Here is a 19,758-nt window from a genome sequence, read left to right as displayed (position 1 = left end):
ATTCCTAAATGAAGCGGTGCTTCGCTTCAAACGCGATATGAGGCAAACGGGACTGGGCAAGGTGGTTACCTTGACAGCCAGGTAGCACAGCGAGCCGTTCCTCCAGGTCTCCTGCTCCAGCATGCTGGACAACAGCTCTGACACTTTCCCCAGAAGGGACGGACAAGCGTCTCGACACACCTCGCGGCCCACATCGCTGTCCTCCAGGAACATGCAGGCTGGAAACGGGAGGAACATCAGCTGGTCTAAGACATCTTTCACCATCTCTCTCACAATAAAAAGATTAAGAAATTCATAACTCGCCTCTCTGAAGGTCCTCACTTGATAATTTCTGTAAAAGAAACAAACAAGGTGACAAAAAACACAATCCTGTTATTAATTCTAGCTTTACCTGGATCATGGATGGAAAGGCAAAGCTAGTTACCTGGTCAGAGTCCACTATGGCGTGTATACAGCGTCGGGTTTCCCCCAAAACCACTGAGTGGTTCACCTCAGCCAAATGTACCAACATCTGTAAAGAATAATATGTAATACTGTAATGTAATAACGTACAGATCATTAAAGAGGATGCATTAACTTGTCTAACCTGAACAGACGTGAGAAAGAGTTGCCTGACCTGGTCTAACTTGCGACTGGCCGTGGAGATGTTCGCCGTCTGTAACTGCATAGCGAGGAGAAGCTTGATGAGAAGGTGGAGGTGTTTTTCATCCAAGGATTCAAGCTGATCCACGGGAATCTTTCTGAGGAGTTGAACTGCTTCGTCCAGGCAGCGTTCCTTCGATCTCTTCACTTCAGTCCTGATTGACGCATGACAACACACAGACATAAATATGAGCTATAAGGCATTTGTTTCTTGCATTGCAACAAAACGTAGCTATTGTTTTAAGTATGCTGCAAGTGGCACTGACGGAACTTTGCAGCATTTTACTCAAGGCTGATACCGTTAACAGACCCTCGAATCAAGCTTAACGATTTACCTCGAACATTCATCTAGTTTGTTAAAGAAACTTCTCAGGGTTGTGCAAACATCTGTGGACACTTTATCCCCAGTTATCACATGGGTTAATGATGTTATCTGATCTCCGACAGATTCCATATGGATCATGATGACTTTCTAACTAAATTCCTGGTCTAAATGCTTTGTAAAGCTGTTCCAGCCTGCTCATGCCCGCCTCCAGGAAATACCTCCTCGTTGTTGTCAAAATAATTCTATGGTACTGTGGGACAGGTCACAGCCCAAACACATGCGGTGCTGCCATCTAGTGTTTAAGGATGGATGTGGGATTTGTAATCTGGTGTATAAAAAAATCAGTTTTAAAAATGTTACTTTGGAAATTACCATTTTAAAGGCTGTATGTATCATAAATACTCACACAACAGCACATAATTAATCGAAATAGTTGTATGTGAGTTCAGGACAACATTATTTACGGTCCATTCTCATTCCGAGGCAAGGATCGCGCTGTTTAGCATTGGCTATAACGGCAGCGTGTACTTTTCTATGCAAGCGAACAAGAACTAGACCGCTTATGGTTGGCTGCTTGTTGGTTGCCATAGACGTCCCAAACATTTATCCAATATGGCGACCACCTAAACCTAAGATATGGCTAAGAGTACATTTTATTCATTTGCACAAAGTTTTTGGAATTGTGCGTGGATATGTCAGATCGTTCTACTTTCTAATGCTGCGAGCAATGTTGGTAAGGAATTTACTTGCATTTCAATACACAATTAAATGTACTAGCACTGGCTAGCTAGCACTGTTCGACGATAGCGGTGTCGAGACGAAAAATGCAGTATGTTGGCAGGTTTCTAGCTAATGTATCAATACTACAGTTTTTCAGCCCTCATATATCATCGCATCTGGACCATCAGTGTCGTCTCTCTTGCTTGGAAATACGTCTGGAATAACTCTGACACTGACGACAATAGTTCCGTCAAACTCAACAGGTACGGGCGAGGGTTGGATTCACCAAGAAATGTGATACTACTTGATAGATACTACTGGATTTTGTGTGATCGGTTTAACATCTGGCAGTTTGACTTCTGGCAGGTCAACTTCCACCCCCATCATGCACAGAAGAACCATCTCAGTGGGTTCTCAAACAAGAATCAGTGAGCAAGGTAATCTCACAGTACCTCGTTGATATCCATCAATGAAAACGGAACTGACGTTTTAAGTAAGAATCAAGATGTTACTGTTATGACTGGTTCACTGATCTCCACTGGTTTTTCTTCATCCCTCCTTCTGTCAGACTTCCTTGCAGGTGCAGCTAAGTTTAAACCGAAGCTTTTATCTGTGTGGCAGTAATGACACTGGTGACAACTGTTGTGTAGAACCAGTATGCGTCCTGGAGGTTCTCCGAGTGTCGGCCTGTCGAGGAGGGGCACCCCAGGCATCACTGCTCATCCAGGTTAAGATCTATGCTCTGCTTCTACCAGCAGGCCCAGTATCGGGTGAGTTTTCGCCTTGGCATCCATAATCCTTCGTCAAAGAAACGGGATGTTGTTATTATTATATACGACTCTTCTTCCATATCGTCTTAGAAAATAAAACGGTGATTCCCAACCAAGTCTTCCAGCCCCTGGGCTCCTGTCCCTGTGACCTTACTCTGGGAGCCTGTGATATCCGCTGTTGCTGTGACAAGGTCAGATGGGGGTCAGATGGGGGTCAGATGGCTGAGCGGTTAGGGAGTCAGGCTATTAATCAGAAGGTTGTTGGTTTGATTCCCGGCTGTCTGCCAAATGACGTTGTGTCCTTGGGCAAGGCACTTCACCCTACTTGCCTCGGGGAGAATGTCCCTGTACTTACTGTAAGTCGCTCTGGATAAGAGCGTCTGCTAAATGTAAATGTAAAAATGTAAGGTATCTACATCCTCCATGACACCCGGGTCAAGGAGAAGAACTGTCTACTTCTATGGAGAGTATGTTTTGAAACTGTTATTTTCTTTGTTGCTTTGCTCTGTCAGGACTGTTCTGATAAAACCAAGAAGCTTTTCGAGGGACACTGTTTCCAGGGGCCCTTTGGAGGAGACGTCTCCCCGACTCCTGATTACCAGTGCTCTGCACAGTCTGCTGAAAACGCCCCGGACTGGTTTCCTTTCCTCTGCGTCACGTCCTCGCCTGACAACAACCCCTACCTGGGACTCTTCTACCAAGGACAGACGATGTGAGACACACACTCTTTCGCCATTTGTCGTCCAGATTTTGAGATCTGTGTTTTTCTTCAAAGGTAGAAATCAACGACTTAGTCTGTGTACGCCGGTGAAACAACTTTGTGTGGATGTGTGAGGTTCTGTTCATGTGCGGCTGCTGTCTGACTGTCTCCCTGCCTGCTCCAGAACACCTAAACCTGGCCCGTCTTTCCAAGCGACCGTGCCGTCCACCCCCCCTTCCTCTACTCCGTATCGCCAGGGAGACGCCATTTTCACCACAAACAACCGCTTCTTCACCATTCCCCAGGTGGGATGTTTGCCTATTTATAAGTGTGTTTCAAGGATGACAGCACTGAATATTATGCATCGTTCACGTCAAGATTGTGACAATGCTGTGTATGTGGTGTTTACTTCATCACACAGACCTCCCTGATTGGCCAGTGTGTTGAAAATGCCCCCGTGGCATTTTTGGAGAACTTCCACGCTGAATGTTTTAGGCGTCTCCTCTCCTGCCCAGATCAACCCCCCTTACAGACAAATCCTGCTGATCTGAAGGTCAAAGTAAAAGATGGCAGAGGAGGTGTGTGATACTTCCTGTCAGATTTTGTTTTCTTTTAGCATCAATCCATGTCACCATGTTTCCCTTGACTGCTGCTTGTATGTGGTTTGTGTCCAGGTGTAGTGACAGTGGAGGTGACCGATGAAACAGTCATCGACCTGACTGGTTTTGTGTTGAGTCCTGACATCAAAGACACCTCTCCACCTCCAGGTAGTGAGATCAGATAGCAAGGAGACACCGCAACACTTTTTCAGTCATTTACAAATTCAATATTCATGAATGGGTCAGTACACTTCGGAATCCTTTCGATGTGTTTTATATCCTGGCTGCTAACTTATTGATGCTTCTTTGAAACCTGTCTAGATGGAAGTCAGGTTTGTGAGAATGTGACCCTGGCTTTGGATTACAACTTCTTCTGGCAGGGAAACAGGCTCACCAACATCACTCTGACCCGCTCAGTAGGGGACGTCCCTTTGAATGGCAGTGGTAGGGGCTTCATGTTTTCACTTTGTCTTTTCTAAACACCAGTGTCTTCGTGAGGGTCGTTATAAGCACTTTTGATGTGTTGGATTCTCTCATCCCCACAGTGGATTTAACTACAAGGTATTCTGCTGTCTTCTTAAACGGCGATGTCATGGCAGAGACTAACTCTGGAAACCCAGGTTAGTACGCCGAAAAAAACACCACAAAAAAATACATTTAAAGAACAATCAATACAAATATATATTTTTTGGCTTATAATAAATAAAGATTGAGATTTTTTGCAGCGTACATGAGACTTTGTAGTCCAAATTTGAATGAGGTACATTGGTTTAACTACGGCATCAACCTGCTTGTGAATCATCATCAGGGTATCAAGTGGGTCGACCTGTTATCGGTGGGATCTTGGACACCTTTGGAAATGACACAGGAGCCATGCAGAGGACCCCAATCCACCTGTGGAGGCCAGGTAGATACTTTTACATTCAGTATGGGGGAGTCAGGTGGCTGAGTGGTGAGGGAATCGGGCTCGTAATCTGAAGGTTGCCAATTCGATTCCCGGCCGTGCAAAATTACGTTGTGTCCTTGGGCAAGGCACTTCACCCTACTTGCCTCGGGGGGAATGTCCCTGTACTTACTGTAAGTCGCTCTGGATAAGAGCGTCTTCTAAATGTTAATGTAGGACTGAATGTGTATTCAACCATTTTGTTTTGTTTTCAGTGAGTTCCGGGCTCTGTGACTCTGCAGAAATGAGGCCAGCTGTGTTTGGGGAGAACTCAACGGCAGGATGCCTGCTGGCTGTAAACCTCCAGAACCTGTCTCAGTGTAGTCTCCTCAGGTCAGTAATCATCTAACTGGGATGTTGAAACAATGTTTGTTTTTTAAAAGTCATAAACGGCTTACGTTGTTTGTTCTCGCTTCATTAGAGAGACGGTTGGCTTCCTTCAGGCTAATCTGGTAACAGCAACACATGTAGCCAGAACAGGAAAGCCGGATTTTCGGAACCTGGCGGACTGGGTGAACATAACATGTAAGCTAATTTGACTAGAGTCAAATTTTAGTGCAGAACGAAAACATGAAGCAAACATGGAGAACGCTCAGGCTTTGTTGTCTATGTCAGCCTTTCTCAATCCTGGCAACAAGTCATTCACCTGAACCAGGTGTGTCGGAAGAGGGAAACGTGCTGGACAGGGGGTCCCAGAGTTCGAGGATTGAGAAACGCTGGTCTGTGGTATCCAAGGCCCTTGCATCCTTAACCTCTGCACCATCTCACCCCCAGTTTTGACACCAAACTCGGCCCAAGTTGGGGATGCGAGTGGGTCATGTTCGGGTGTTCCAGCCCACCTGCACATCCATGTTAGCACCCATGTCTCTGGACTTGTGGAGGGAGTTCCTCAGCGGGAAATCCAAGCGATAGAAGTCAGGTAGAAGACGACGCGAAACATCGGAAATTCAAGCTAACAGAGACATAAATTACGTAGTTTAAGTTTGTAGTGCTGTGTGTGATTTAGTTTTTGATCTTTCTTAGTTACACTGAGTCCACGTGGAAGTTGGGATGTGGAGGTGGAGATCCAACCCCGTGTCTCAATCCAGCGGTGACGCAGAATTTCCCTCTCACCTCCTCCATCACCTTTACCTCAATCCACATTAGCACTGGGCCGCCCCAAACCAGGTGACGCTGCTGAATACTGAAGCCTTTACAATTTCATAAATAATGTTGTTTTACTGTTTGGATCTGGGTTGTGCATGACGGAAGTTTGCTGTCTGAAATTCAAATTGTGTGTCGTCCAGGTTTCAGATTAACTTCACAGAATACGACTGTGACAGGAACGATGTGTGCTGGCCTCAACTGGCTTTCCCGCTGACGAGATATTACACAGGTGACGCGATGACATACAATTGTACATCAATTATTGTGACAATGGCGTGAATATAAATATAATTTGTTATTCATTATTCATATACGCATTCCTTGTTTCCAGGAGAGCCATATTCCCAGGCTCTGGCTAAAGGCTTCATTTTTGTGTTTTTCTTCATTGCTTTCTGTATTCTCGGGACTCCATGGAAACAAATAAGGCAGGCTTGGAACAGCGCTTCAATCTAGTAGCCTATCAAACAATGAGACCAAAGACATGCAGACTGATAAACACTTGTATTCCTTATAGTGGCGATTTTATTATGGCTTGAATTGATTTTATATTTATTTTTGGAATAAGCGTAAATGGTTGTGGTGGGTCAAACGTTTATTAAAGATATAAACAGGATTTGTTTGCATGTCTGTAAAAAAAAAAAAAAAAACAAGAAGGAAGAAGAAAAAGAATGTAAAATATGGTTTGTTTGTATTTTTATATGTACACTTTTTAAGGACTAAAAAGTGAATGAAACATTTTTGCAATTCATTCTTATTTTCTCAAGATTGTGAGAGGGAAATTCTGCAAAATGCAAAGTATGCAAACCTGGGGAGGTTGAACGTGTCGTTTGCGCAGAATCGTTAGAAGTTTGCTCGGTTGGCCGTCCACTCACTACGTCTGACTTTACGACAACAGCTTTGAAGGTAACGTGTGATATGACGTGGAGGTAGTGTTAGCTTCGATATCTTGTTAACTTACAATGGAAAAAACTCTTTGTGAGAGCAGCTCGATTTAGTCTCACAGTTTGCCATCATCATCACTAGTAGGTAGCTTTTACCAGGAATACAAACCCAGAAGACGGGGAAATCTACTCTTCACCATGGATCCACCTAGCTAAGCGGTAGCCTAGATAGCTTGCTAATCAACTGGTGTGGAATCTGCGAACGATGACTTTTCCTGTCAGAAACATCTTAAGGTTTTGCTGGAGAGGTCACCTATCTGCCGATGATTGACAGGGCAGATCTTGGGAAGTTTGTCAGCGTAAAAGAAACAGAAACCGAAGCTAGTTAGAGTAGCTAGTTTGCTAGCTAACTACTCCTCAGCCGGTTTAAGCGACAGCGTACCCATTCAGCTTGAAGAAGAGAAGGCGAGCTGTCAAAATGGGCTCGTTGTTCCGAAGTGAAGAGATGTGTTTGGCCCAGCTGTTTCTGCAGTCCGGTTCAGCATACGACTGTATCAGCGAACTAGGGGAAATGGGCCTTGTAGAATTCAGAGACGTAAGTAAATCAATAGAATATCTTGACGTTATCTTGCATGCAACCCACAATGGTTTGTTGTAAAAGTTAGTGCTGTGTGTTATGCTAGTTCTTTCACATACGAAGTGTGATTCGTCTTTTTTTTCAATGACCAACTGTAACGTTAGCGTCCAAATGACACCTGTTATAAAACTCGAGGTTTCTGGTTAGTCGACCCAAACCACTAAATGCTATAACTACGATCTGGTGAACTGGAGTACTGCAAATCACCAGTAGACTGAGATAAGGGAAATGTTAAGCCAGTTGTGTGCTGTTTCACAATGTATGATGACCATGTATCACTTCCTCTTGTAGCTCAATCCTAGTGTCAACTCCTTTCAACGCAAATTCGTCAGCGAGATCAAAAAATGTGAAGAGATGGAAAGAATTCTAGGTAATGCACTGTTTGAAGAACACCACACTGTATTTTGTGTAAAGCACAAGATGGGCCTAATTGGATGCCAACGCCAGTAGATTAAATCTAGATCTAGAAAGAAACAAGACAGTTTAGGTGTTTCTCCCAGAGTAATGAAACTTGTCCATGAGGGGATAGAGGCGATTTTATTCCTTTACACTCAGATTTAACCTTCATGAATTCAAAGTCACAATCGGAAGCAGCAAGTTAAGATCTTGACTCCACCGTCTTGCTTAGTCAGAGCGAAACCTGGTCTAATTGTTGAACGGGTTCAGGAAACACAGAGTGGATTTTTAGATGTGAAACCAGATGTGTTTGTTTACTGAAGACAAGTCTCACTCTGGCAGGTTACCTTCTGAGGGAAATCAAGAGGGCTGGCATTCCACTGCCCGAGGACGAGGTGAACCCAGTTGCTCCTCTACCCAAGCACGTTCTGGTCATCATGGTAACCTTCCTTAACCCTGCCTTTCACATGCCTCTATCTCCACCCACATAGGCTCCACCCACATAGGCTCCACCCACATAGGCTCCACCCACATAGAGTCAAGTTCCACAACTTTTGTTCATCCCAGGTTGTGAGTTGACTGTGAGATTAGACTCACAAACTCCTTTCGGAAGTTCATTGCGTGTCACGAAGCAATCGTCCAACAAACAGACAACTGTGATGACAACAACGACACCAAGAACAAACAACAGCAGAAGCTCATGGCTGTGTGTGTGTGTGTGTGTGTTGTGGACTCTCATGGCTGTGTGTGTGTTGTGTACACATGGCTGTGTGTTGTGGACTCTCCTGAATGTGTGTATGTTTGTGTTTTTGTGTGTGTAGGAGCAGCTGCAGAGGCTGGAGGTGGAGCTTGGTGAGGTCACCAGGAACAAGGAGAAGCTGCAGAAGAACCTTCTGGAACTGACGGAGTACACGCACATGCTACGCATCACACGCAACTTCGTGCACCGGAGCATCGAGGTTGGTAGTGAGAAACAACGCCGTTTGCTGATTCTCTCTCTCTCTCTCTCTCTCTCTCTCTCTCTCTCTGTCTCTCTCTCTGTCTCTGTCTCTCTCTGTCTCTCTGTGTGTGTGTGTGTGTGAACCGTCCTAGGCCTCTCTCGTTTTGATTCCCGTGAGCTGGGTGTCAAGCTGGGAATATCTTTCACGTTTCGTTAACCGTACGGTTCCGGAGCCCTGACCTCTGTCCCGTTCTTCTTCCTGTCTCAGCGAGAACCCATGCAGGCCCAGTATGAGGAGTTCCCCTTTCTGGAGAAGGACGCTATGATGGACTACACCAGCATGCAGAGGCTAGGGGCCAAGTTAGGGTGAGGCATCGCTGTTGAATTCTTTCAGACTGATTGGACGCTGTACTTGGAGGTGGGAGTGGGTGCGGGTCTCCTGTCTGACTCTGACTGACCCTCTGGTTCCGTCCTCCTGCAGGTTCATCTCAGGGCTGATTCAGAGGGTGAAGATCGAAGCGTTTGAGCGCATGCTGTGGAGAGTGTGTAAGGGTTATACTATACTCAGCTACTGTGAGATCGACGAATATCTGGAGGATCCCCACACAGTGAGTCCATCGCGGTGCCCCCCCTCCCCACCCTCAGCTTTCCTTTCTGCCATTTTCATTCGCCTCATTGCGGGTTGCATCCGAGAGTGAAATCGAGGGGTTGAATAGCGAAATGTAACAATAGTCGTTCTGAGGAAAGCAGAGGTTAACCTTAGCCGCTTCCTGTGTTGTGACTTGTTCAGGGGGAGCTGACCAAAAGCGTGGTGTTCCTCATCTCCTACTGGGGAGAGCAGATCGGACAGAAGGTCAAGAAGATCTGCGACTGGTAAATCTCAGACGTCTCCCTTTCACTGTCCAGCTAAACGCTGAGACGTCCACAGTCATGCCTCTGAGCCAGGGTTTGAAATCAGCTGAGGGAAGGGTGTGTTTGTTTTTAATGCCTGTGCATCCCTCCCCAGCTACCACTGTCACCTGTATCCGTACCCCAACAGCAACGAGGAGAGGACCGATGTGGTGGAGGGCCTGAGGACTCGGATCCAGGACCTGCACACTGTAAGAACCAGGACTAACCTGTCTGTCTGCCTGTCTACCTGCCAGCCTGTCTACCTGCCTGCCTGCCTGTCTGTCTACCTACCTGCCTGTCTACATGCCTGCTCCCCGTGTTTATCTATCTTAGCTGGAGCCGGTGTGTTATTTAACCACACCGGTGTGGCGGGCTCCTCGGGGGGGGGGGGGCTCCTCGGGGGGGGGGTGCTCCTCGGGGGGGGGCTCCTTGGGGGGGGGGGCTCCTCGGGGGGGGGGGGGGGGGCTCCTCGGGGGCGGCTCCTGCCGCTGTTCTTTGGAGACGTGGTCTTCCTCTGGCCATACTATGTGCTCGGCAGAGCGAGTCCTCCTGAAGCAGTCTAGCAGAAGGGAGCTCTCGATCTGTTCACGGTCGGTCTCATGTGGTCACTTGATTAAGGCGGCTTCTGTGAAGCCCTTTCTGGAGGGTTTTCCCTCAGAGAGAAAAAAAGAGAAAGATTGGATTAACCTTTTGGCCCTGCACATGATCAACATGAGGTCCTAGCTGAAGGCTTGCCCAAGTTCCCCCCTCACCCACTCCTCTCTCTTTCCTAAAACTTCTCATTCTCTGGTTTCCCCCATCTAGCCATCTATAGTTATATCCCTTTTTAACACTTACACCTTGTTACTGTGAATGTACTTGAATCCCTCTGCGATGGAGACCCACACTGCCCCCTCCTGGTCTCCCCAGGTACTGCACAGGACGGAGGACTACCTGAGACAGGTGCTCAACAAGGCGTCCGAGTCCGTCTACACCTGGGTGATTCAGGTGAAGAAGATGAAGGCCATCTACCACATCCTCAACCTCTGCAGCTTTGACGTCACCAACAAGTGCCTCATCGCTGAGGTGTGGTGTCCCGTCAACGACCTTCCGGCCCTGAGGGGGGCACTAGAGGAAGGCTCGGTGAGTTAACATCCCGTCAGGATTCTTTTTCTCTCTCCTTTAAACTTTTCAGTAATTTCTGTTGTTTTTTGGCACAGGCACAATCCTAGCCCTGACCTATTTTCGGAACTGGGACATTGTTGTGTTTAGAAAGAGAGGGAGGTAGCATTGATCTTATCTTAGCTTCCCTCTGATGCTTTTTAGTTTTATTGATACAACCGCTCAAGTCAAAGGGGCTGTGAGGTCAATCAGGCAGAATACCTCTGGGCTTGTTGTGTTTGCTATTACATTACGGCCTAATGTGCAAAATTAAGGCCACAGCCCATTCAATATGCACCCTAAGTGAGTTAGGCTGGAGTTCAGACGGCGAGTGAGGCCTGTCTGTCAGGCTTTTCAAAGGGGAACCTTCATACAAGATGGCTTTTTCTTACTTGTTATTTCCGTGCCCTGAGTTGAGCATCACATTCCACATGGCAGAGAGGGGCCTCTCCAACCACTCCACCTAACGTGAACCTCACAGCGTCTAACATCCGTCTAACGCTCATCTCCCGTCACAGAGGAAAAGTGGAGCCACGGTGCCTTCCTTCGTCAACCGTATCCCTAGCAACGACACTCCGCCCACGCTGGTACGGACCAATAAGTTCACGTCTGGCTTCCAGAACATAGTGGAGGCTTACGGGGTGGGAACCTACAGAGAAGTCAACCCAAGTAAGCCGTTGTGTCCCCCCCACCGAGTGATGCTTTGTCTGGGATATTTGACTGCTCTCTGCGTGGCCTCTAGGCGCTGGTTAGTATTTCTTTGACAAAGTGTGTGTGTGTCCCGACAGCCCCGTACACGATCATCACGTTCCCCTTCCTGTTTGCGGTGATGTTTGGGGATCTGGGTCACGGCGTGATCATGTCTCTGTTTGCCTTCTGGATGGTTCTGTACGAGAACAACCGCAAATTGAAGCGCACCAGGAACGAAGTAAGAATGTCGGGAAACCCTAACAGTCTAGAACAGCCCAACCTGTGGGCCGCAGCCAACTAGTGGTCTGTTAGGGTAATGCAGGTGGGCTGCCAAACCACTGAAAACTATAATAGGAAAAATACATTCCAAAATATTAAATATACTGTTTGTAAATGATAATTACAATTCTTACTTAAAATGATATTTTGCCTTTAATTCATCAGGACTGAAACGCCAATAGTTACGCTTGGAACGTTGTCCACTCTAGAATCTAGATTCTGACATACTCCTGCATGCTAGATTACGTTACTTGGTGCTGTTACTGAGTTTTGTTTGTGTGCACGCAGATCTGGAACATCCTGTTTGAGGGCCGCTACATCATCTTCATGATGGGACTGTTCTCCATCTACACGGGCCTCATCTACAACGACTGCTTCTCCAAGTCACTGAACATCTTCGGCTCTGGCTGGAGCGTGGGGGCCATGTACAGGAGCGGAGTTTGGTCGTGAGTAGCCCTCCTCCTCCTCCCCTTCCTCCACCTCCCCCTCCTCCGGAGGCCCCAGGGAGAACAGCATCCCCCCCAACCTCCTACTCTGACCCAGACGGTTCAGCTCGTATAACCTTTCCTGTGGTTGTTTTTTGTCTTGTTAAAGGGAAGCTGTGGTCAGGGGTAGTTCTACTCTGTCCCTTGATCCCAACGTCACAGGCGTCTTCAAGGGACCCTACCCTCTGGGCATCGACCCGGTATGTGCTTTGTTATGATTAATATACAACCCCCCGCCCCCCCCATAAGTAAATAAATAAAGCAGAAAGAGCTCTCCTCCCTCAGAAACCCCCTGCTCAGACTCCCAGGTACGTGTTTGTAGCTGATGTGTTTGTTCTCCGCCGTGCAGATCTGGAACCTGGCATCCAACCGCCTCACGTTCCTCAACTCCTACAAGATGAAGATGTCCGTGATACTGGGGATCTGTCAGCTCAGCTTTGGGGTGATCCTCGGAGTCTTTAACCACCTGTGAGTGACGGCCCCTTCAAAGTCCACAACAGCTGAATTATTTAAAAGACAGATCTCAACTGACAGCTATCTGTCCTGAACGCTGTCTTAGCTTGTCTATCTGTCCTGAACGCTGTCTTAGCTTGTCTATCTGTCCTGAACGCTGTCTTAGCTTGTCTATCTGTCCTGAACGCTGTCTTAGCTTGTCTATCTGTCCTGAACGCTGTCTTAGCTTGTCTATCTGTCCTGAACGCTGTTTTATCTGTCATCAGGCACTTTAGGAACAGGTTCAACATTGTCTTGGTGTTCATCCCGGAGCTGCTCTTCCTGCTGAGTCTGTTTGGCTACCTGGTCTTCATGATCGTCTACAAGTGGCTGGCCTTCTCTGCTCACACCTCCAGAGACGCCCCCAGCATCCTCATCCACTTCATCAACATGTTCGTCATGCAGGACAACGGTGTGCAGCCCCTTTTCCCAGGACAGGTATGAAGCCTCCATAGACTGCATATCGCTCCTATTGACCAGTGCACAAAGCGTTGATTTCCAAAATGGCCACTGGCTCCACCAATCAGATCAGTCAGATGGGGTCATGTGTGGTCCCCGTCCCCCCCTTACAGAGTGGTCTCCAGGTGTTCCTGCTGGTTGTTGCCATGCTGTCCGTGCCCGTGCTGTTGCTAGGGAAACCGGTCTACCTCTACTGGCTGCACAACGGCAGCACTCGCCTGGGGATGTACAGGGTGAGGCTGCGTGTGTGTGTGTAGGAGGATGTGTGTGTAGGAGGATGTGTGTGTGTGTAGGAGGATGTGTGTGTAGGAGGATGTGTGTGTGTGTAGGAGGATGTGTGTGTAGGAGGATGTGTGTGTAGGAGGATGTGTGTGTAGGAGGATGTGTGTGTAGGAGGATGTGTGTGTAGGAGGATGTGTGTGTAGGAGGATGTGTGTGTAGGAGGATGTGTGTGTGTGTAGGAGGATGTGTTTGTAGGAGGATGTGTGTAGGAGGATGTGTGTGTAGGAGGATGTGTGTGTAGGAGGATGTGTGTGTAGGAGGATGTGTGTGTAGGAGGATGTGTGTGTAGGAGGATGTGTGTGTGTGTAGGAGGATGTGTGTGTGTGTAGGAGGATGTGTGTGTAGGAGGATGTGTGTGTAGGAGGATGTGTGTGTAGGAGGATGTGTGTGTAGGAGGATGTGTGTGTAGGAGGATGTGTGTGTAGGAGGATGTGTGTGTGTGTAGGAGGATGTGTGTGTAGGAGGATGTGTGTGTAGGAGGATGTGTGTGTGTGTAGGAGGATGTGTGTGTAGGAGGATGTGTGTGTAGGAGGATGTGTGTGTAGGAGGATGTGTGTGTAGGAGGATGTGTGTGTAGGAGGATGTGTGTGTGTGTAGGAGGATGTGTGTGTGTGTAGGAGGATGTGTGTGTAGGAGGATGTGTGTGTGTGTAGGAGGATGTGTGTGTAGGAGGATGTGTGTGTAGGAGGATGTGTTTGTAGGAGGATGTGTGTGTAGGAGGATGTGTGTGTGTGTAGGAGGATGTGTGTGTAGGAGGATGTGTGTGTGTGTAGGAGGATGTGTGTGTAGGAGGATGTGTGTGTAGGAGGATGTGTTTGTAGGAGGATGTGTTTGTAGGAGGATGTGTGTGTAGGAGGATGTGTGTGTGTGTAGGAGGATGTGTGTGTAGGAGGATGTGTTTGTAGGAGGATGTGTTTGTAGGAGGATGTGTGTGTAGGAGGATGTGTGTGTGTGTAGGAGGATGTGTTTGTAGGAGGATGTGTGTGTAGGAGGATGTGTGTGTGTGTAGGAGGATGTGTGTGCAAAGTCGGGCGGTGTATGCGCATGGGGGGTTGTAGTGGCGTGGGTCTGATTTAGTGTGTTTAACCATATACCACAATGGATTTTTGCTAGTTCTCACTGAGTGTCTCTCTCTCTGTTCTGTGTGTGTGTGCGCTCAGGGCTACGAGCGCGTGCGGCGCGGCAGTGAGGAGGAGCTGTCCCTGCTTAGGGCCAGTGACATGGAGGAGGGCAGCAATCTGTCCAGCAGCAGAGAGACGCAAGCAGAGGTAGACACACACTCATATGTTGTGCACTGATTAACTTACTGTAGTTGTGTCGTAGTCACTGAAGAAAGGGTGTTTTTGTCTGAGTAACGGGTGTTTTTGTCTGAGTAACGGGTGTTTTTGTCTGAATAACGGGTGTTTTTGTCTGAGTAACGGGGGTTTTGTCTGAGTAACGGGTGTTTTTGTCTGTGGCAGTTTGACTTTGGGGATGCGTTCCTGCACCAGGCTATCCACACGATAGAGTACTGCCTGGGCTGCATCTCCAACACAGCCTCCTACCTGAGGCTCTGGGCCCTCAGCCTGGCCCATGCCCGTGAGTACCACACACACTGTCACACACTCTCTCTCACACACACACACACACACACACACACTCTCTCTCACACACACACGTTTGAGCTGTAAACAATGGCTTATCTTCATGGTCTGTGTGTGTGTCCTCTCCCACAGAGCTGTCGGAGGTGCTGTGGTCCATGGTGATGCGTGTGGGTCTCCGGATGGACACCAGCCTGGGGATCGTGTTTCTGGTGCCTCTGTTTGGGCTGTTTGCCGTCCTCACTGTGTCCATCCTGCTGGTCATGGAGGGACTGTCGGCCTTCCTCCACGCCCTCAGACTGCACTGGTGCGTCACCAGCATGCAGTACTACACAGTACTACTGTAGTAGCATGGATTCATTAACGAGCTGAAAGTTGTCGGATCGCTGTTTATATAAAATAAACAGCGCATTGTGTATAATTTAGTTCCTATTTATGTAAAATACACACTACGTAAAATGTTTTTTGTACATTATAATAATAATAAAATGGAAGGAAATGTTATAATTTGGCACTGAGTGATCCATGCTTGTGTCCACAGGGTGGAGTTCCAGAACAAGTTCTACAGCGGCGCAGGAGTCAAGTTTATTCCCTTCGCCTTCTCCCTCCTGCCCTCAAGCTTCGAGCACGACGGCTTGCTGTGAAGGCGCCCTGCAGACAAACACAGCCAGTAGGCTCCACGGACACCATGCTCATGCTTTCCTCTGTACTATTCGCACTGACTGCCTTACAGAAGTACAACCAAATGTTAGCATTGTGCTCTATTTTCAGTGTGTGGATATTGACGTGTAAGGATTTTTTTTCGTCATTTTGAAAACTGAAGAAAAAAAAAAGAATGTAGATTCGGCATTATTAGAACATTGGAGGGATATTATATGGTTTGAAGGGAGATTAAGGTTGAAACCACAGCGATCCCAATCGAATGTTTCCATACTGTGAAGCGAACAGGATGTCCACACACGTTGCCTTTCCTTTCCCTGCTATGTGGAACTTTTTCTCCAAACCGGCACATTCCGGAGAAAATTTAAAAGACTGCGATTTAGCACGGGAAGAAGGAACCGATAATCTCACCGTGTCCATTAGCCTTCAGCTGGATAATGTTGTTTAACATGTTTGTGAAGGGTATTGTACCCTTTAGGCAAATCACGAATGAGTATCGTGCATTTGTTATTGGATTTGTGTCAATGGGGTGTTCGTTCCTCGTGAGAGAAGCGGAGCTTGTTGGTTTTAATTGTGCTTTTTTGCAGTACATGTGATTACTGTGTAACGCTGACTTTTATAGGGAGGGGGAGGGGAGGGGGTTGACCATATCACTGGAAACATTAACTTTTCTGCGTAGATGAAGTTGTGATTTTTATCACTATAGAAAACAAAAACATGTCCAAATACTGTTTGGTAAACTACTTCTCTTTATCTATTACAACCACTAATTCTTCTGGACTTGTGTAACAAATAATCATTGGTAACACTCAATGGTGTATGGTTGTTGAGGGGTTATTAAATGTCTTCTAATGCAGTATTCGTAAATGATTTGGAATCTTATTTATTTAAAGAAAATAACTGGTTCATTAAGAAATAGTTAAACACTAATTTTCATGTTGATACATTCCTATATTTTGCATTTGCTGGATTGTTTTCTATCTTATACGGTTGAAGATGTAAAAATGTGTCTTGTCAATAAAGTTGATTTCATCTTAATTTCTTGCAAAAAGTCCACGTTTTTGCCAGAGTTTGGAAGCAAGTGCGTCTTTGTGTTTTTGCGACACCTGCTGCACGCTCAGCACAGCGCGTTTGGGGGAAGTGTACATGTTGCCATGGCAATTTTAGCACGAGAACCAATGTTTGTGTACTTGTCAGTTGAAAAAGCTGCTGAGTTGAATGAACAAACTTTACATTATTTTTGAGTTGACTGGTTGAATAACTATAAATTAAATGCTACTACTCGTTTAAATTAAGCTAGATATCATGTCGGACGATCCACGGGTGCAGTGGATTAGAAACCGCGTATACTCTTGTTTTTATTTTCCTGAACCAGGTTGTTTTGAGGAATTGCTCAGTCGAGGAGATGGAGAAGACGAGCAAAAGATTATCCGGTTTCTGAATGAAGTCACAGATGAAGAAGCAGCTTCTACTCTGCTGTTCTTCAAAGGCGTCAGGGAGGAGGAGATTGAAGTGGAAATCCCTGTTGGTATGTAACTTAATGTTGCTGGTTAGCTACAGTACATTTATATACTTAGTTCTGTAATAAACGACGATTGTGTTAGCTACGTTAACGATAGGCTAGCTAACAGCCAGCTAGCTAATTTTTGACATTTCTTTGAACCCTGTAAAGATCTCTTGCAGCTCGCTGAGGATGAGGATGACTGCCTGCCCGGAGCATCCAAATCTCCCGGAACACCTGCGTCGGAGAGTGAAAAATCTCCCGGAGAGAGTGAGTCATTCATTGGACCTAGCTAGCTACAACTTCTAACCCACACTCACCTTCCCTCACTCACGCGTCTCATTTGCGCTGAAGTGGATACAGTTAAAAGTCACTCTAAACTTACTGTAGCTACAATACTGAATGTAACGCCAACCTATAGACCAGCCTAATAATAGCCAACCAATTCAGTTATCTTCCTGTCTTGATTGAAAAACATGTAAATCTTGCAAAACTGTTACCGACGTTTACCGAAGCGTTTCAATGATCACAGAAAAAAAGAAAAGGAAAGATTCTGAGATCTCGCGTGCTTCGGAGGCCGTCAGCAAGGACTCTCGTGGTCCGGATGAGATCGGAGCAGAGGGTCTCTCCGAGACGGGTGACAGAGAAGACACCCTCTTACCTGTAAGAAGTATCATCTTCACAGCCTCTTTCATGCTTATAATGTTTACATGGGGAAAGCAATCACTACTTAAGTAATTAAGAGCTGTTATACTGTTCCTAGATTGCAGTAAGGAACTATCCTAAATCCTAGAAAAGTGTCTGAAAAAAGACTAGGGTGTTAGAACACCTGCTGCATGCTCAGCAAAACCAAAGCTAATACTATTACAGTAGTAAATATCGCCCTGTATATGAATAAATAAATGAGACACGTACTGTGTGTCTGGTTGTGTCTGTAGAGGATTGAGGTCCGGGTGGTGTACCATGTGGAGCTTCACGTTGCCGTCAACAATGTACCAGAGAAGTTCATGAAGTCCAACATCCTGTACTTCCTGAGGAACACCAGAGGTGGGAGACAGCTTCCTGTAACGTCCTGTTTCTGTGTCGCGCTGGCATGCCTGACAGTGTTCTCCTTTCCAGAAACCATCATTGAACCCACTGATCTGAACGAGGCCAACAATTTGATGCCCAAGCTCCTTGAGATGGGCATGCTGCACGGATACTCCCTGCTGATGCTGAAGGACATGCTGAACCATGTGTGTGGATGGAAGAGAGACCCTTATCACCCCTCCCTGACACCCCATGATACCCCAGCATGCTCTCTAATGACTACCTGTACCTTATCACCCCTCCCTGCTACCCCACACCAACCCTGACCTCTCTGCTGTCACAGGTGTACATCCCAATGCTCTCCGTCAGCCAGCTAAAGCTCACCGATGGAGGCTACCAGCAGGGGGCGGTAGCCACCAAGGACCAGGATGCTGGTGGAGACACGGAGGGGGATCGGCCCGTGGAGTCTCGAGGGATGCTCATGATACGGGACGAGTTGCTCAACAGCGCTCACAAGTTCCTGGGCCACATAGACAGGACCCTCCAGCAGCTGGAAGGTTTGTGGGGCTGTGTTTTGTGATGCGACCTAGTTGGGTTTGTCGAGGTCCAGTTTGAGATGAGGGAGGTGTCCCTGTGGCTCGCACACCACACAGGCTAAGGCCTTACCGCAGCTGTCCAGGTTTGATTCCAGCCCCGGGCATCACTGCATGTCCACCCCTCTCTTTCCCCCCTGCCTTTCCTGTCTCTATACACACTGTCACTATCAAAATAATGACAGTAAGATGAGATGGTGGTGTGTTTCCGGCAGGTGATATTAAGCTGCACATCCCGGAGCTGGACCAGGAGGCTGAGGTGGAGGCACTCCTGGCCTCGTCAGAGGTGGTGGAGAAGCTGGAGCAGTGCGTGATGAACTGGCAGACCCAGATCACCATCGTTATCGAAGAACAGCAGAAGAAGAAACCGCAGGTAAGCCACCCTACAGGGCCCACTCCTTCCACAAGTCTTCTAGGAACAGTCTTCTATCATCATGGTTTCAGCCGTTGTGTTTGATGGTGTCCTGGCCTCCGTCCCAGCCTTTCTTGTGCATGTTTTAGATGTTTCTCTGCTCTGACACACCTGGTTCAGATGAACGAGTCATTACCAGGCTTCTGCTGAGCTTCATAACGACCCGTTCATCTGAACCAGGTGTGTGGGAGCAGGGAAACATCTAGAACATGCAGGACAGGCGGCCCTGAGGACCAGGGCAGAGAGAAGCTGATCCAGCCCACCTCTCACCTTCCCCTCCAGGCTCCGGGCCCTATGGCAGAGATAGACTTCTGGCGGGAGCGCACAGCCATCCTGAGCGCTCTGAGCGAGCAGCTCAAACTGCCCGTGGTGAAGAAGATCCTGGAGGTGATGGTCCGAGCCGACCCCGTCACCGTCCAGAACCTGGACCTGACCGTGACGGAACTTGCCAAGCACCATGTGGAGTCCGTGGAGAACGTCCGCTTCCTCAGCACGCTGGAGAGGCACTTCAAGGTGGGTCAGACCTCCTCGACCATCGCCCCCTGCTGGCTGCTTAGAGAGCTGCA

General features: G+C 47.4%; 3 protein-coding genes across 5 annotated transcripts in view; all 3 read left to right on the top strand.

Annotated features, from left to right (window-relative positions):
* Positions 1 to 1,580: 1,580 nt before the first annotated feature.
* On the top strand, positions 1,581 to 6,466 carry tctn2 (tectonic family member 2). Of its 2 annotated transcripts, XM_067228000.1 has the most exons (19): positions 1,581 to 1,700; positions 1,837 to 1,950; positions 2,054 to 2,124; positions 2,256 to 2,457; positions 2,548 to 2,648; positions 2,970 to 3,169; positions 3,342 to 3,462; positions 3,579 to 3,735; positions 3,832 to 3,924; positions 4,078 to 4,200; positions 4,302 to 4,376; positions 4,565 to 4,663; positions 4,915 to 5,032; positions 5,121 to 5,224; positions 5,474 to 5,618; positions 5,723 to 5,866; positions 5,986 to 6,074; positions 6,177 to 6,312; positions 6,361 to 6,466. In XM_067228000.1, exons 1-18 carry the CDS (start codon positions 1,604 to 1,606, stop codon positions 6,296 to 6,298), a joined length of 2,175 nt encoding a protein of 724 aa, XP_067084101.1. In that variant the 5' UTR covers positions 1,581 to 1,603; the 3' UTR covers positions 6,299 to 6,312; positions 6,361 to 6,466. The 2 variants fall into 2 exon arrangements, with proteins under 2 accessions (XP_067084101.1, XP_067084100.1); XM_067227999.1 differs by lacking the exon at positions 6,361 to 6,466 and having other exon boundaries at positions 6,177 to 6,342.
* A 157-nt stretch (positions 6,467 to 6,623) lies between these two features.
* On the top strand, positions 6,624 to 16,685 carry atp6v0a2b (ATPase H+ transporting V0 subunit a2b). 2 transcript variants are annotated; one of them, XM_067227998.1, is made up of 20 exons: positions 6,624 to 6,748; positions 7,655 to 7,733; positions 8,102 to 8,199; positions 8,581 to 8,718; positions 8,968 to 9,065; positions 9,181 to 9,307; positions 9,490 to 9,572; positions 9,706 to 9,799; positions 10,500 to 10,712; positions 11,249 to 11,399; positions 11,519 to 11,658; positions 11,988 to 12,145; positions 12,294 to 12,384; positions 12,534 to 12,652; positions 12,904 to 13,114; positions 13,249 to 13,368; positions 14,578 to 14,685; positions 14,878 to 14,995; positions 15,133 to 15,304; positions 15,539 to 16,685. In XM_067227998.1, exons 2-20 carry the CDS (start codon positions 7,718 to 7,720, stop codon positions 15,639 to 15,641), a joined length of 2,358 nt encoding a protein of 785 aa, XP_067084099.1. In that variant the 5' UTR covers positions 6,624 to 6,748; positions 7,655 to 7,717; the 3' UTR covers positions 15,642 to 16,685. The 2 variants fall into 2 exon arrangements, with proteins under 2 accessions (XP_067084099.1, XP_067084098.1); XM_067227997.1 differs by lacking the exon at positions 6,624 to 6,748 and adding an exon at positions 7,185 to 7,321.
* Positions 16,686 to 17,680: 995 nt separating this feature from the next.
* Positions 17,681 to 19,758, top strand: part of dnah10 (dynein axonemal heavy chain 10) — a 31,314-nt gene continuing 29,236 nt past the window's right edge. Inside the window, exons 1-6 of the mRNA XM_067228511.1 lie at positions 17,681 to 17,821; positions 18,097 to 18,205; positions 18,278 to 18,393; positions 18,531 to 18,744; positions 18,996 to 19,153; positions 19,475 to 19,705. Of these exons, the coding sequence (XP_067084612.1) occupies positions 17,681 to 17,821; positions 18,097 to 18,205; positions 18,278 to 18,393; positions 18,531 to 18,744; positions 18,996 to 19,153; positions 19,475 to 19,705 (969 nt within the window). The remainder of the gene's footprint in view (positions 17,822 to 18,096; positions 18,206 to 18,277; positions 18,394 to 18,530; positions 18,745 to 18,995; positions 19,154 to 19,474; positions 19,706 to 19,758) is intronic.

The sequence above is a fragment of the Osmerus mordax genome, chromosome 24, assembly GCF_038355195.1.
Source record: "Osmerus mordax isolate fOsmMor3 chromosome 24, fOsmMor3.pri, whole genome shotgun sequence".
NCBI lineage: Eukaryota > Metazoa > Chordata > Actinopteri > Osmeriformes > Osmeridae > Osmerus > Osmerus mordax.
The sequence above is the reverse complement of the archived record's forward strand: the minus strand, read 5'-3'. Positions and strand labels throughout refer to the sequence as shown.